We start from the raw sequence: 11,865 nt of genomic DNA, 5'->3' as shown, positions 1-11,865 counted from the left end.
CGTGTAGATGAGGCGCTTAGGGACACAATCTGTGTCTGTCCTTTTAACCACACTGATGAAGCAAGGAGGTACAAGTCATAATTCTTTCACTATTGCTTGTTTCTGTGATTGTATGCTTCTATCTTGCCTATTTAAGGTAAAACTTGTTGAAAGCTTCATCTCATCTTTTAAACAAATTAGTGCTTACTATTGCTATTTCAGAGACAATGTAAAATAGATGCAAATAAATACTATTTACTAAAAATAACAAAACATGGGCTAGTTAATAAAAAGTGAGAAACAAAGCCCCTGAATACATCATGAAAGCGCATTTGTTTTTTGAGCCTTCAGCCATTTTAAAAACCGTGAGGTGCTGCCACCTTCTTGCATGTCAGCCCTCCTGCACTGCTTTTCCCTCTCCTGCTGCGTACTGCTTTGGTGTTCTTCCCTCCATCTACCTGCCTGTACTTGAGCACGGCTGCTCTAGGGAAGACTCCCATCTCCTCTACCATGTGCTGACATAATGCCAGTAAGGATATGGTGCTCTTGTGGGTAGTATCTTGCACATTAAAAATCCATGCGTTGGTATCTGTTTCATCTTCTTCCTGTGCTGTATCTTCGTTCCTCCTTCCTGTATCTTGATTTTTATCCAACAAATGTGGAAACATTTTTGCTAAACCTTTTGTGTAGCTGCTGCTCCATTATAATCTTTTCCGTTGGTTTGAGTTCTTGAGGGATCTCATATACCCACTGCATACGCTTGTTTTCTTTCCCTCCTGCTGCCACAGGCTCCTCCTTTTCCCTCTCCATACTTGGCCTGTTGGCCATGTCCTTTTTTTTTCCTTTACTGAAAGCTAGACTTGATTGCCTTCACTGTTATTCTTCACTATGGAGGATTGACCCGCCAGGATGACTGAAAAATCATCCTTTCCTTGACTGTGCTATAGTTCGTGTTTGCAATGTCCTGTGTTCATTTGTCTGAAGGGTTTTGGAGCAAAATGCTTACTTGTTCTTCTCATGTAGGACATCTATAAGACAGTGCTTTCATTTTAGTATATCTCTAGAGGTTGGAATTTAGGAGAGGAAGTTGATTTAGGGGGGAAAGGAAGGAGAAGTGAGTAAGTAATCAGAAGTTAAGACCAGCCATGTGAGAGGGTGGACATAAGGGTGCAGGTGCATCTCTGGTGGGGGTGGGGGTGGGCAGTGCTTGAGCCTCAACATTTTCAGCAGCTTAGGAGCATATCAGGTACCTCTTAAGCTGAATATTAAAGAAAGGCTTTTTTGTTCCTGGGTTAGAAAGGTAAGTAATCAGAAGTTAACACCAGCCATGTGAGAGGGTGGACATAAGGGTGCAGGTGCATCTCTGGTGGGGGTGGGGGTGGGCAGTGCTTGAGCCTCAACATTTTCAGCAGCTTAGGAGCATATCAGGTACCTCTTAAGCTGAATATTAAAGAAAGGCTTTTTTGTTCCTGGGTTAGAAAGGAAAATGCATAAGGGGATTATCAACAAGCATTGCTTCAGCCCGGGAAGGAGCTGACTTGGTTCCTATGCTATAAGCCTGAATTCAAGCAGACATCTGCTATTTTACCCTTAGCCGATGAGCTGCACGTCCCCCCCACCTGCATGCTTTGAGGCAACACTTTCCAGGGTGGTACGGGTGTGGGTACGAACATTTTCTAAACTTAGAAAGAAAGGATAGGAGTTTTTATTGAACTGTTGGGAGGCTGATGGTCCTCCCCTAGCTACTCCGTACAGCACCAGCGGGATCCAGGTGAGACACGACTAAGATTTACAAAGCCAAATATTAGAGGGAAAAAAATTAAGATGGTATGTCTGCAGCAACAGCCGGCATATCCTCTGTGGATCGGGGAACAAAGGCCAGTCCCCCAGCATCTGGGACTGGAGCATTTATTGCGGCACTTCAGGCCTCTTCTTACAAAGGGCACCTTGAGCTGTCTACATCCCTGCAGTATGGAGGAGGAAAGGTGGAGGCTCGGAAGCGAGCTGAATTTTGGGTAAAGATCAGAGAAGGGACTTTTTTCAGGAACGTGATGGGAACTCTGTCACCTCTCGCTGAGCATAGTTAAATGCCTTATGAGAGGTGTGCGTCACCCTCTTGAGTGTTGCAAATGTTCCCCGCATCCTGGCCAATTATTCCTCCTCCCTTGTGGCTTACTAATAACTCCCTTCTTCCCAAAAGTTGCAGAGGTCACTAGACCTCTTCTGCTCTGCATTGCACAGGGAAATACTACACTTGCTTTGCTGAAGGGGAAAACAGGAGGCCAGTGAGGTTTCAATGGCCAGAGGTGGTGTTGAAAGCTTGGGTGGAGCCAGACAAACCCCACTGTTTCATCTGTTAGGTAGTGTTGCCCTCCTCTGATCTATGCACAGATCTCAAATTTTGGACATGGAGAATTCGTGGTTTGATGGTCACAGTGGCATCTCAGTGTGCACACCGAGACTGCGTGACTGCTGGCCGGGTTAAACAAGGCCTTCTGGTCTTCTGTTAAATGCCAGGAAGACTGATACTCTCCTGGTAGTGCAGAAATGAGAAGTTACAAGCTTCTAGAAGATTGCATTGGGTTGAAGATTAGGTCACTTGCATACAGCCTGGGTGCAGCAGAGTGGGTGGCATACGGGTCTGCAGACCCACTGGAGCCTTTTTCTCTGGCTGAGTGCTTACGCTTGGAGCTGTAAATAGGTTTTCTCAGTCTCTGTTCTCCAGGTCCTGACGGTTCCTTATGCCCTGATACAGTGCCTCCTCCCGCTTGGCCTGTGCCTGATAGCTCAGCTGAGACAGGTATTTTTTATAGCTTTGCTACAATAAAACACTCACACATTTAACATTTCTAACATGCTTTACTGAACTTGTGATTATAAAGGTAATTTACAATAAAGCAATTAAATAAACAATAAGTTAAAACACAATACATTTATACATAGTATTTCAAAGGGCTCGAATGACTATCGGGTTCCAATACATTAAGACTTCAAAACAACATTAATATTCGAAGTGTATCCACGCCTATACTTATCATTGTAACACGTTTCAAGACTCCCAACAACGTACATTTTTGGTTACAGTCCCCGTATACGCACAAGACCAGTGAAATGCTCGAGCAATTGTACGATTGAGAAGAGCACTACACGAGACAGGCACGAATGATGTGCTGGAAGCTTCCTGGGGAATATGGGTTTTACCTCTAAATTGAATCGACACTTCGGACAACAAATGGAAAGCGCTAGCATGCTTTCTGGAGTGCATGTGGGAACGAGTCTCCACATCACCTACTTAACACTGTAGTTTCACAAATGTTTTAGGTTAGTGCTGCCTAAAGGTGCTACTCCACCCTTCTCTGGCCATTTGTTCCCGTGCGCACCTCGTGCTACCCTTGAGCCGGTGCAAAGCACTTGTACATTTGCTCAGTGAACCAGCCAGGGAAAGTGACTGAGCTTAACGCTAATTCAGCAAACAAACACGGAAGAGCGCTAGCTGTAATTCTCCTTGATTTCCCTGGTCATGTTCACTGTGCAGATGCACTGGCACCAGAAAGACACCAGCACAGGGGAGGGACACGGTGCCTGGGAGCAGGAGGACTATTTCTGTAGGCAGCAGTACTGTTAAAAACACCAGTTATAAATATCTTGTGGAACTACAGGGTTCAGCTTTTTCATTTTGAAACAAGGAACATGTTTTCGAACCGATTTATAGTGCAAATCAAATAGTCAAAAGCAAAATGATGGACTCTGCCAGAATATATAATAACTTTTTATGATCTATCTCATCCCTCTTTCTCTTTGCCTCAGCTGGTTGGTGCCCAGGGACAGAGTGGACTTTAGTTTTTGATATTGAAGGGTGTACGGCGTAAAGAGTGCAGGGCCACCAGGCAGCAACCACGAAGCAATGCTCCAATATTGTAAATGGGATCTGTTCCTCCTCTCTGAGTACTGAAAGCCCACATGATAGTTGGTACAACAGGAGCTGCTACAGCCAGAACATCTCTGAGGAGACTGCTGCTCCAGTATCTCCTCTTTATTCCTGACTGAGAGAAAGTACTGACATACCCAAAGGCTTCATCATCATGAGGTTCTGTAAAATCAAGTTCTTTCATGAAACGGTTTTCATTAACTCCATGCTCCACCTTCCTGCATGGAGACTCCATAGGAGACAAAAGGATGGCAGAGTTTGGATCACTTGGAGTTAAGTCCACTATGATACCAGAATCGCTGAAGCTTCCAAGAGAAAATTCACCCAATTCCTTCAGTGAAGAAGGCGGGCTTAGAGGACAGGCATCTTGAGCTCTGAAGATGTTTTGAATGAGCTGCTCCACATCTAGGCTATATGGCACCACATCAGTCTGGATGGCCTGTTCCACCATCACGCTGCTGCTTTTCTCCTCCTCCTGGGAAGGAGTTAGTTTTTCATCCAGAACATTTTCAAGCATCTCTTCATTCAAAGCAGAACTGGAAGGAGCTGGATCACTAAACTCAGATGTTGTGGTGGTCAAACTCCCTTCAGGTGAATCAGTCCCATTAGCTGCATCCTCATTAAGAAGCAGCCCATTATCTGCCACCTCCTCCAGAGCTTGGTCCTCTGTGATAAGGCTGTCTGGCATCATGGCACACAACACTAACGGCTTCCCCTCTGAGTCACACGTGTACTCCAGGCACTGCTCATCCCTCACCGAGCTGTTCTGAGCCATCTCCATGCTCTGCAGCAAAGATTCCAGTTTCTTGTTTTGAATGTTTATGTCTGTGAAGTATTTCTGAATTTTTTTGTCTTTCTCAGCCAAGCTGTTTTTCATGGTTTCAATAACCTGCTTGAGTTGTTTAATTTTGCTTCTTGCTTCCTTTAAGGCCAGCTCTGCCTCCACACGATTACACTCTTCTTCAATCCAGTCTTCCCTCATTCGTCCCAGCTGAGCTTTGAGCTCTTCTATTTCTGTTTCCCTGTAGCAAAACAAAAATGTTGTAACGCTTCTGCTGACTGGTCAGTTAAAGAGTCAACATGAGGCTCCACCGCACTGGGATGGCTATGCTGCAGAGATGCTCCAAGAAGGAAGCAAATGCCTCCATGCACCATTTGCTGCCATCTCTGAGAGAGCTGGCAGAGATGTAAGCCATCTGCCAAGACACGCTGGCTGACTGCTAACTGGAGTCACCAACCTCGCCACACAGCCAGCAGCCTTGTGGGCTATGCCATGATCCCAGACATTTTGAGGTGCAAGTGGTGGCCTCTAGGTTAGGTCCAACCAGTACAACTCTTAACATCTCACCTACAGCCTCGCCCGCCCTGGAGGAAATGAGAAACAGCTGCTTGGATGTGTCCCCCGTGCCTGCCAGCAGTTCGTCAGGTACAGCCAGAGCCAACGCTGGCCTCAGACAGTAAGACGGCTCGGGGCTGCAGGCACCTGGCTTGCTTTGCCCGGCGTGGAGCTAGAGGCTTCTGCCTTCACTTGCCAGCAAGTAGGGAGTGGGGGCCCCTACCTGAGATCCAGCCCTCACAGATGCAGAGGTCAGGCTATCCCAGGCTGGACCACGAGGTCCCTGGGACTCTGCCTCTACTCTACTCTTGACTCAAACGGCCCTTTGTGCCTGCTTGGGATGTGTGTGCTGGAGAGCCAGCTCTCAGGGCGGTTTTAGTAAAAGAGACAACATCTATTGCTGTGTAATGCACATTGTCACTTCTTTGCTCAGCATCCATACAAAGGGCTATTGTGAAAAAGTCAATGTCTAAGCGACAAAAACACAAGCGGGCACGCTGGTTTGTGTAAGAGCTTTTCTTTCATCGGGGAGAAGGGGGACATTTGTAGTCATATTTCACTGAATGAGGTAGAACAGAAGACTAAGGTATACATGCTGGCAGGTAGAAACTGTTTTATGCAAAAAAGGTGTCAATGCTAAATCAGACTGGTAAAAAATTATCCTTTAAAAATATTCTGTTGGGAAAGTTCAAAAAAGGGAGAGAGACAGCCATATTCATAACTAAACTGCATGGTACATATATCCTGAGCACACTATGAAACCTGAAATACCTGAAAACAACCTAATCGGACTGACCATATTTCAAATTTCTTAATGAAAACTTTATGTGGTCAAGAAATGAGTAAAAATGTTCAGGATTCCCACCCCTAAATGCTCCTGAATAAATCTTTCTAACTCTGATTTCTGAAGTGAAATATACCTTTCTTTAAGTTTGCTCTCAGATTCCTTCAGCTTTGTTTTCAAATGCCGTACTGTAACTTCTTTCTGCTGCAGAGGAGTCAAATACTGCTCTGGATTTTGTGGCTTAATGCTCTGATTGTCACCGCAAGAATTGTATCTCCCTGATCGCCTGAAAAGAAAAAAAAACCAAACCATCACATAACATCACTCCTACAGTTCTTCAGTCCTGGCAAAAAGAAAAACATCCCATTGACTGATACAAAGCTGAGTCTACGCTTGACTCATTTGGGGCTCCTCAGTGTCCGCACAAGTGACTCCCTCTGGCAAATCAAAGTATTTGAGGAAATGGCTGATTTGTGGCTATAGTGCAAAATTTACTATTTACTGTACTTGGTTTCAGTGCCATTACATCAAATGAGACATTTAACTTTAAAATACCTAGCCATCCCCTCACCCGAAATGGGTGGTGTGCCCAAGAGCAGGCAGCCGGGCCACTGGCAAGGGCACCCAGCTGTAGACACGGCCAGGTGAGGTAGCGTACGGACCGAGTTCAGCTCCACACGCGAGTTATGAAGCTGAGCACCCTGAAACCTAGATTCATCCTATCTAGCTTTAGGTGTGTACCTGACACGCTTGGCTGTTGAGTTGCCTGAGAGGGAGAGAGGGAAACAGCAGCATCATGGTGGCAATTTCTTCTCTGCAGTATGCGTCTCATGCTCTGGCAGGTATCGGTTTTCTTTCCTGTACAGGACACTGCACTCCTTAGGGAGGTGCCTAAGGCTGGGCAGGGTGAATTTTCACCCCGGTCTATAATGTTTTCTATACTACCCCACTCAACTCTCTCCAAAGCGAAAGGACCCTTATATGAAAGAACCAGTAAATCCACATGAGAATTGATGGCATGAAACCACATGAAGGAGCCCGCCTTGGAACAAAAACCAACTACAGAGGGCTTTGACTAAAAGTAACCATGAATTTTACAGTGCTGAAACAATAAAGCTTTTACATGGGATGGAGCACCCTGTTGACTGCCGAGCCACTAGCATGAGGAGTCACGCATATGCTGAGGAGCAAGGTGACCTGCTCGGCAGCTCAGACAGCTGATCCCACGTTACAGTGCAGGGAAGGTAAGTCAGTGCACTGAACACCGGGATGCTGAAATAAAGACTTGCCTCATCACTGGGCTGCTGTCGCTTCCTTTGTATGAGCCTGAGTTGCTGCTGCTGGCTGAAGAAGCCCTGTAACTCTGATGGATGTTAGCAGGACTCAGCTGGTTTTTGCACAATGTTGACAAAGGGTCCTTTTCACGGGAAGCAGGTGGGCTGGCTCCGGACTTGTAGGATAAGGATCCATTATTCCGACCATAAGGGCCACGACTGGAGGGGAACCAAAATGGTTAAAGCATATTGGATTATCCTCGTCATGCAACCCATTATGTGTCTTATTTTACACACAAAGCTGTCTAAACACTAAACCAGATAGATAACTGTGAGTAGCTGGGAAGAAAGTCCTGAAGTCATCAGCCACTGCACATTCTTTCACTGACTGTGGGGCTCTCAGTCTGAATTACGTGATCTAGGGAAACCTCGGCCATTTTCACATTTCTCTGTGGATAGCACGGTTCCCAGTGACTCCATCAGATCATCCACGTTCCCTGAACCTCTGACTCCATTAAGTAACAAGAGGACTGCAGCCTGGACTAGTGCCAAAAGAACCGTGTTTCGGCTTTCCCCGGCCAGGCTTGCGGAGAGATGCCCAACCCTGGAGGTTTGCTGTAAGACTGCTTTCATGCTCCTCAGCAAGCAGCCCGAGGGATCACAGCGTGCAGTGAAAACAGATTTTGTTTGAGCCACTGTTCTTTTCTGCCTTTGGCATACTGGGTGCTTCAGCTGGCATTGTCAGCAATTCATTTGCTTAGATATAGTTTGAACCCCGCTGAGAGCAGGCTGAAATGGTATTAAAATAGACAAAGGAAAGCACGGCCTTTTCTTTCTTCCTTCCAGTTTCTCTCATACATATCTACCTTTCTTTTCCCACTCTTTATTAAATAACCTGACGGTCAACTGTGTGTGCTTGAAAGCAATTGGTATTCGTACTGCCTGACAGCTGCCAAGGGGCTGGGAAGCTCTGAGGTCAGCTTCTCAAGGTGCGTTCCTCGCTTGCTCACTTGGTTTGCCTTCCTGCACTACTACACTGCTACCTTCACCCTCCCATGGAAGTTGTTCTTCTAAACTGTAATGGAAGGGCAGGTTTCAAAAAATATGGAAAAAGGCATATCCAGCCAGCAAAAGAGAAGGCTTGAACATAAAAACTTAAACACTGCAGAATTATGAAGCAAAACCTCTTCTTAAAATTGTCTGACTTGGTTTCCTCCCTTCTCTGAAAATGGAACAGTTTATAAGGAACAGATGGTTGAGTGGCTGCTGCAAACCTTCATCACACTGCTGCGGTTTGGGTGATTTTATAATTATTTTACAATGAAGTGCAGGACTGTGGTTTGTGGCAACACTGAAATGTTTCATAGTGAGTTAAGTCAAGCAGTTAAAAAAGAATATATTGCAAAGGAGACATCTCTTTCCACTTTGTACAGTACAGCATCAACTCTTGTGTAAGACAGAATTTGCACAGACTGTGCATAACACAGCAATGCATTTGAAGGAGCCTTATTACAGAGGACTTCTGTCCAATTAAGTAGGTCAGTATGCTCTAATTTAAAGTTATATTTAAATACACAATAATACATTAAATGATACACAATCTTCCTGAAAGTAAGGTGATTTTAGGGCTTCATATTATACTTAGTACTGTTTTCTTCCCCACAGCCAGTACCTTTACTTGTTAGATTTAATCTAGAGAGCGCTTAAGTAATGTTTATTGTTCTAAGTCTCACGATACAGATAGGAAACTGCTCATAAAGCATCATCATTCTGCCGATCTCTGTACACTGGGGCACACTGCGACCTTGGAGACGTCTGCGTGACTTAAGCATACGGGTATCCTGCTGCCGGTCCCAGCCTCCCTGCCAGCTCTTCCACAAAGGGCAGGAAACCAGTCCTGTCAATTTGAACTCTTTCCTCCTCCTCCAAAAAACGTAACCAGCAGGGACTGCGTGGGCAGAGCACAACGTGCGCTGCTCCATCCAAACGCCCCCGTGTTCGCAAGCTGTCTAGATTTGCAGTTCACACATGATAGGGAGAAATCTTACAGAAATCTTTCACGAAAGGTCCATTTAGGTAAATGACTATGATAATTTTTTTTATCTGCATATAGTTTTAGTTATATAAAGGTCGGGCAAGAGTGTTTAAGAAAAAAAGCGTCAAAGGCAATATTGTCTACTTCTTCCTACAAAAAATAAAGTCATGATCTGGAAAGGTACATGCCGAGCTGACAATTTATTACAGAGAGAAAACAAAGTGATAAGATCAAAAGGTTAAGGTTAACTGGTTAGAAGTACTTCTGTTAACTAACATACACCCAGTTGTTTGCTCCTCCATTCCAGCCAATGCCTTTTCTGCCTTACCTGATTGTCTCTCCCATACTTGTTATGAATAAACAACAAAAAAATAGCAGTCAGCTGATCTGGCATATTGACAATTTTTGTGCTCCAAATACAGCAATTTTTTTTTCTTTCTCATATCACAGTTCTCATCAGTGCAAGTGCTGCCCGAGAGCAAAGTGTTACCCAAAATGTTTTAAAACTCACAATACTGGTATTGTATGTATTAGCTGCAAGACCTTACACAGTAGTCTATCTTTGCACGAGCAACACTTGCAATATTCAGGAAAAATCACTTTGCTTACTTGCGAGAAAAAGAAGATCTTTTGCTTCCAGCAGCAGACATATGGACTTCAGGCGCTGAAATACTGCCCGTGCTGCTTGAAGAGCTAAAATCGGCTTCACTCCCTGGAAAGGAAAAGGGAAGAGTGAAAACATGATGGAAATTATAACTCAAAGACTGTTTTCAAAATAACAATGAATCACAAGCATCCTTCCTTTGTCTGTCCTGTGTGAATTTTAGAAGTTGCATGAATTTTCAAACATCCCTGAGGACAAGCGCTGGATTTGTTCCAGATTTTCAACATTTCTTCAGAACTGGCACTTCAACAGGAGCAGAAAAAAAGCATTTGGACACAAAACCCTCACACTACAGAAGCCATTTTAGGACTCGGCTAGGAACATTTGTTGTGACAACCTATTTGCTTTCTCACAGCCATCAATAGATGAACGAGGCTGCTCACGTGGCTCCTTCAGGAGCACAGTGATTAAGAGCACACAACTGTAGCTGGAGATTTCTCTTGCTTTAAACCATACAAAAATACTACTGGCTGGGAGGAAAGCTGCTTCTATTTTGGTTTCTGAGATGATGTACACATACATGTATATATGTATAAATGTGTATAGGCTAACAGGGTATATGCATGTATATATGTACACAGGTATGCAGGTTTTCATGTGGCACAGAAGCATGGTAAGGCAGTTCTAATAGCCTTAAAATAACCCACTAATCACGTGTGGCTCTCAAGTGCTTCTCAGGTGCTAAGCCATCTATCTGATTACTGACTTTCTATGGATGACAGCTTTTATTTCTTAAGCTCTGGCATATACAAGGAAAACTGCTCTCATTTTGCTAAGGTCAGTAGTAGGTAGATGTACTAAGAAAGTTTTATCATCCAGAAAAAAACCCACCCTAAAGTTAGGATTTTTGTCAGTCTGTCATTCAAATGGCAAATATCCCAAGCCATATCCAGGTCTCATGCTGCAGAGCCACAATAATGGATGGTGACTTTATCCAAGGGGATGGAAGTAACTTTCCAGCATCCTTTAGGCAGCCGGTCAGGGGGAGCATCTCTCACCTGAGAATTTCTGGGTGCCATCCCACGCACAGACACCCCTGGCCAGCGGCTGCAGACTTACCACAAATCCCATTTTTGCTATCTTTTCCACGAGGGGGAGATGCAGCTGCAGCTACCATCATCCCCGCCGCAGCGGATAAACCTTCAAGTGCACAATCTCTCTTAAATCCTTCGCACAGCTGATGGTGATGGGCACATCTTCCACCCCTGAATACCTGAGACTGGGAAAAGGCCTTGTCAGAGCCTGTCTTCACAGCCTTAAAGAGGATGAGACATCCAGCAACCATCCTTACCATCCGGCAACTCTTAGCAACCGGTCTTAGGATCAGACGTGTTCGGATTTAACCCAATACTTTCCCAACCTCACCAGGTCTGAGACCAGCCCCCATTTCTCTGTGCCTCTGGTTCAGCCCAGCCCAGAATATTCCTCAGCCCAATTTCAAAGTGCTCAAATGCAAAGCTTAGCTCTTCAAAAGGGTATCCCAGGGACCCAGCTTTCTCACTTCTAGCAAACTCCATACCCAGTACAACACCCCTGATAACCAGACCCAAGTCACCACAGCTGTAACCAGATCAGAACTGCGGGCAAGTTTGTCGCACAGCTGATGGTGATGGGCACATCTTCCACCCCTGAATACCTGAGACTGGGAAAAGGCCTTGTCAGAGCCTGTCTTCACAGCCTTAAAGAGGATGAGACATCCAGCAACCATCCTTACCATCCGGCAACTCTTAGCAACCGGTCTTAGGATCAGACGTGTTCGGTTTTAACCCAATACTTTCCCAACCTCACCAGGTCTGAGACCAGCCCCCATTTCTCTGTGCCTGGTTCAGCCCCCAGCCCAGAATATTCCTCAGCCCAATTTCAAC

At 45.1% G+C, this 11,865-nt stretch overlaps 1 protein-coding gene across 5 annotated transcripts in view; it reads right to left on the bottom strand.

Moving 5' to 3' along the window:
* Positions 1-3,646: 3,646 nt before the first annotated feature.
* SYBU (syntabulin) overlaps positions 3,647-11,865 on the bottom strand; it is a 28,038-nt gene continuing 19,819 nt past the window's right edge. For 2 of the 5 annotated variants that reach the window (XM_009282583.1, XM_019472944.1), the window contains 4 exons: positions 9,946-10,048; positions 7,317-7,520; positions 6,164-6,313; positions 3,647-4,929 (listed from right to left, as the gene is read on the bottom strand). In XM_009282583.1, the coding sequence (XP_009280858.1) occupies positions 3,816-4,929; positions 6,164-6,313; positions 7,317-7,520; positions 9,946-10,048 (1,571 nt within the window). In that variant the 3' untranslated portion in view covers positions 3,647-3,815. Of the gene's footprint in view, positions 4,930-6,163; positions 6,314-7,316; positions 7,521-9,945; positions 10,049-11,059; positions 11,546-11,865 lie in introns of those variants that run through there. The other 3 variants (XM_009282584.2, XM_019472943.1, XM_009282585.2) reach the window with 3 other exon arrangements.

Source organism: Aptenodytes forsteri, unplaced genomic scaffold (genome assembly GCF_000699145.1).
Source record: "Aptenodytes forsteri isolate BGI_AS27 unplaced genomic scaffold, ASM69914v1 Scaffold453, whole genome shotgun sequence".
Lineage (NCBI taxonomy): Eukaryota > Metazoa > Chordata > Aves > Sphenisciformes > Spheniscidae > Aptenodytes > Aptenodytes forsteri.
Note: the sequence above shows the minus strand (reverse complement) of the source record. Positions and strands in the feature narration are given on the sequence as shown.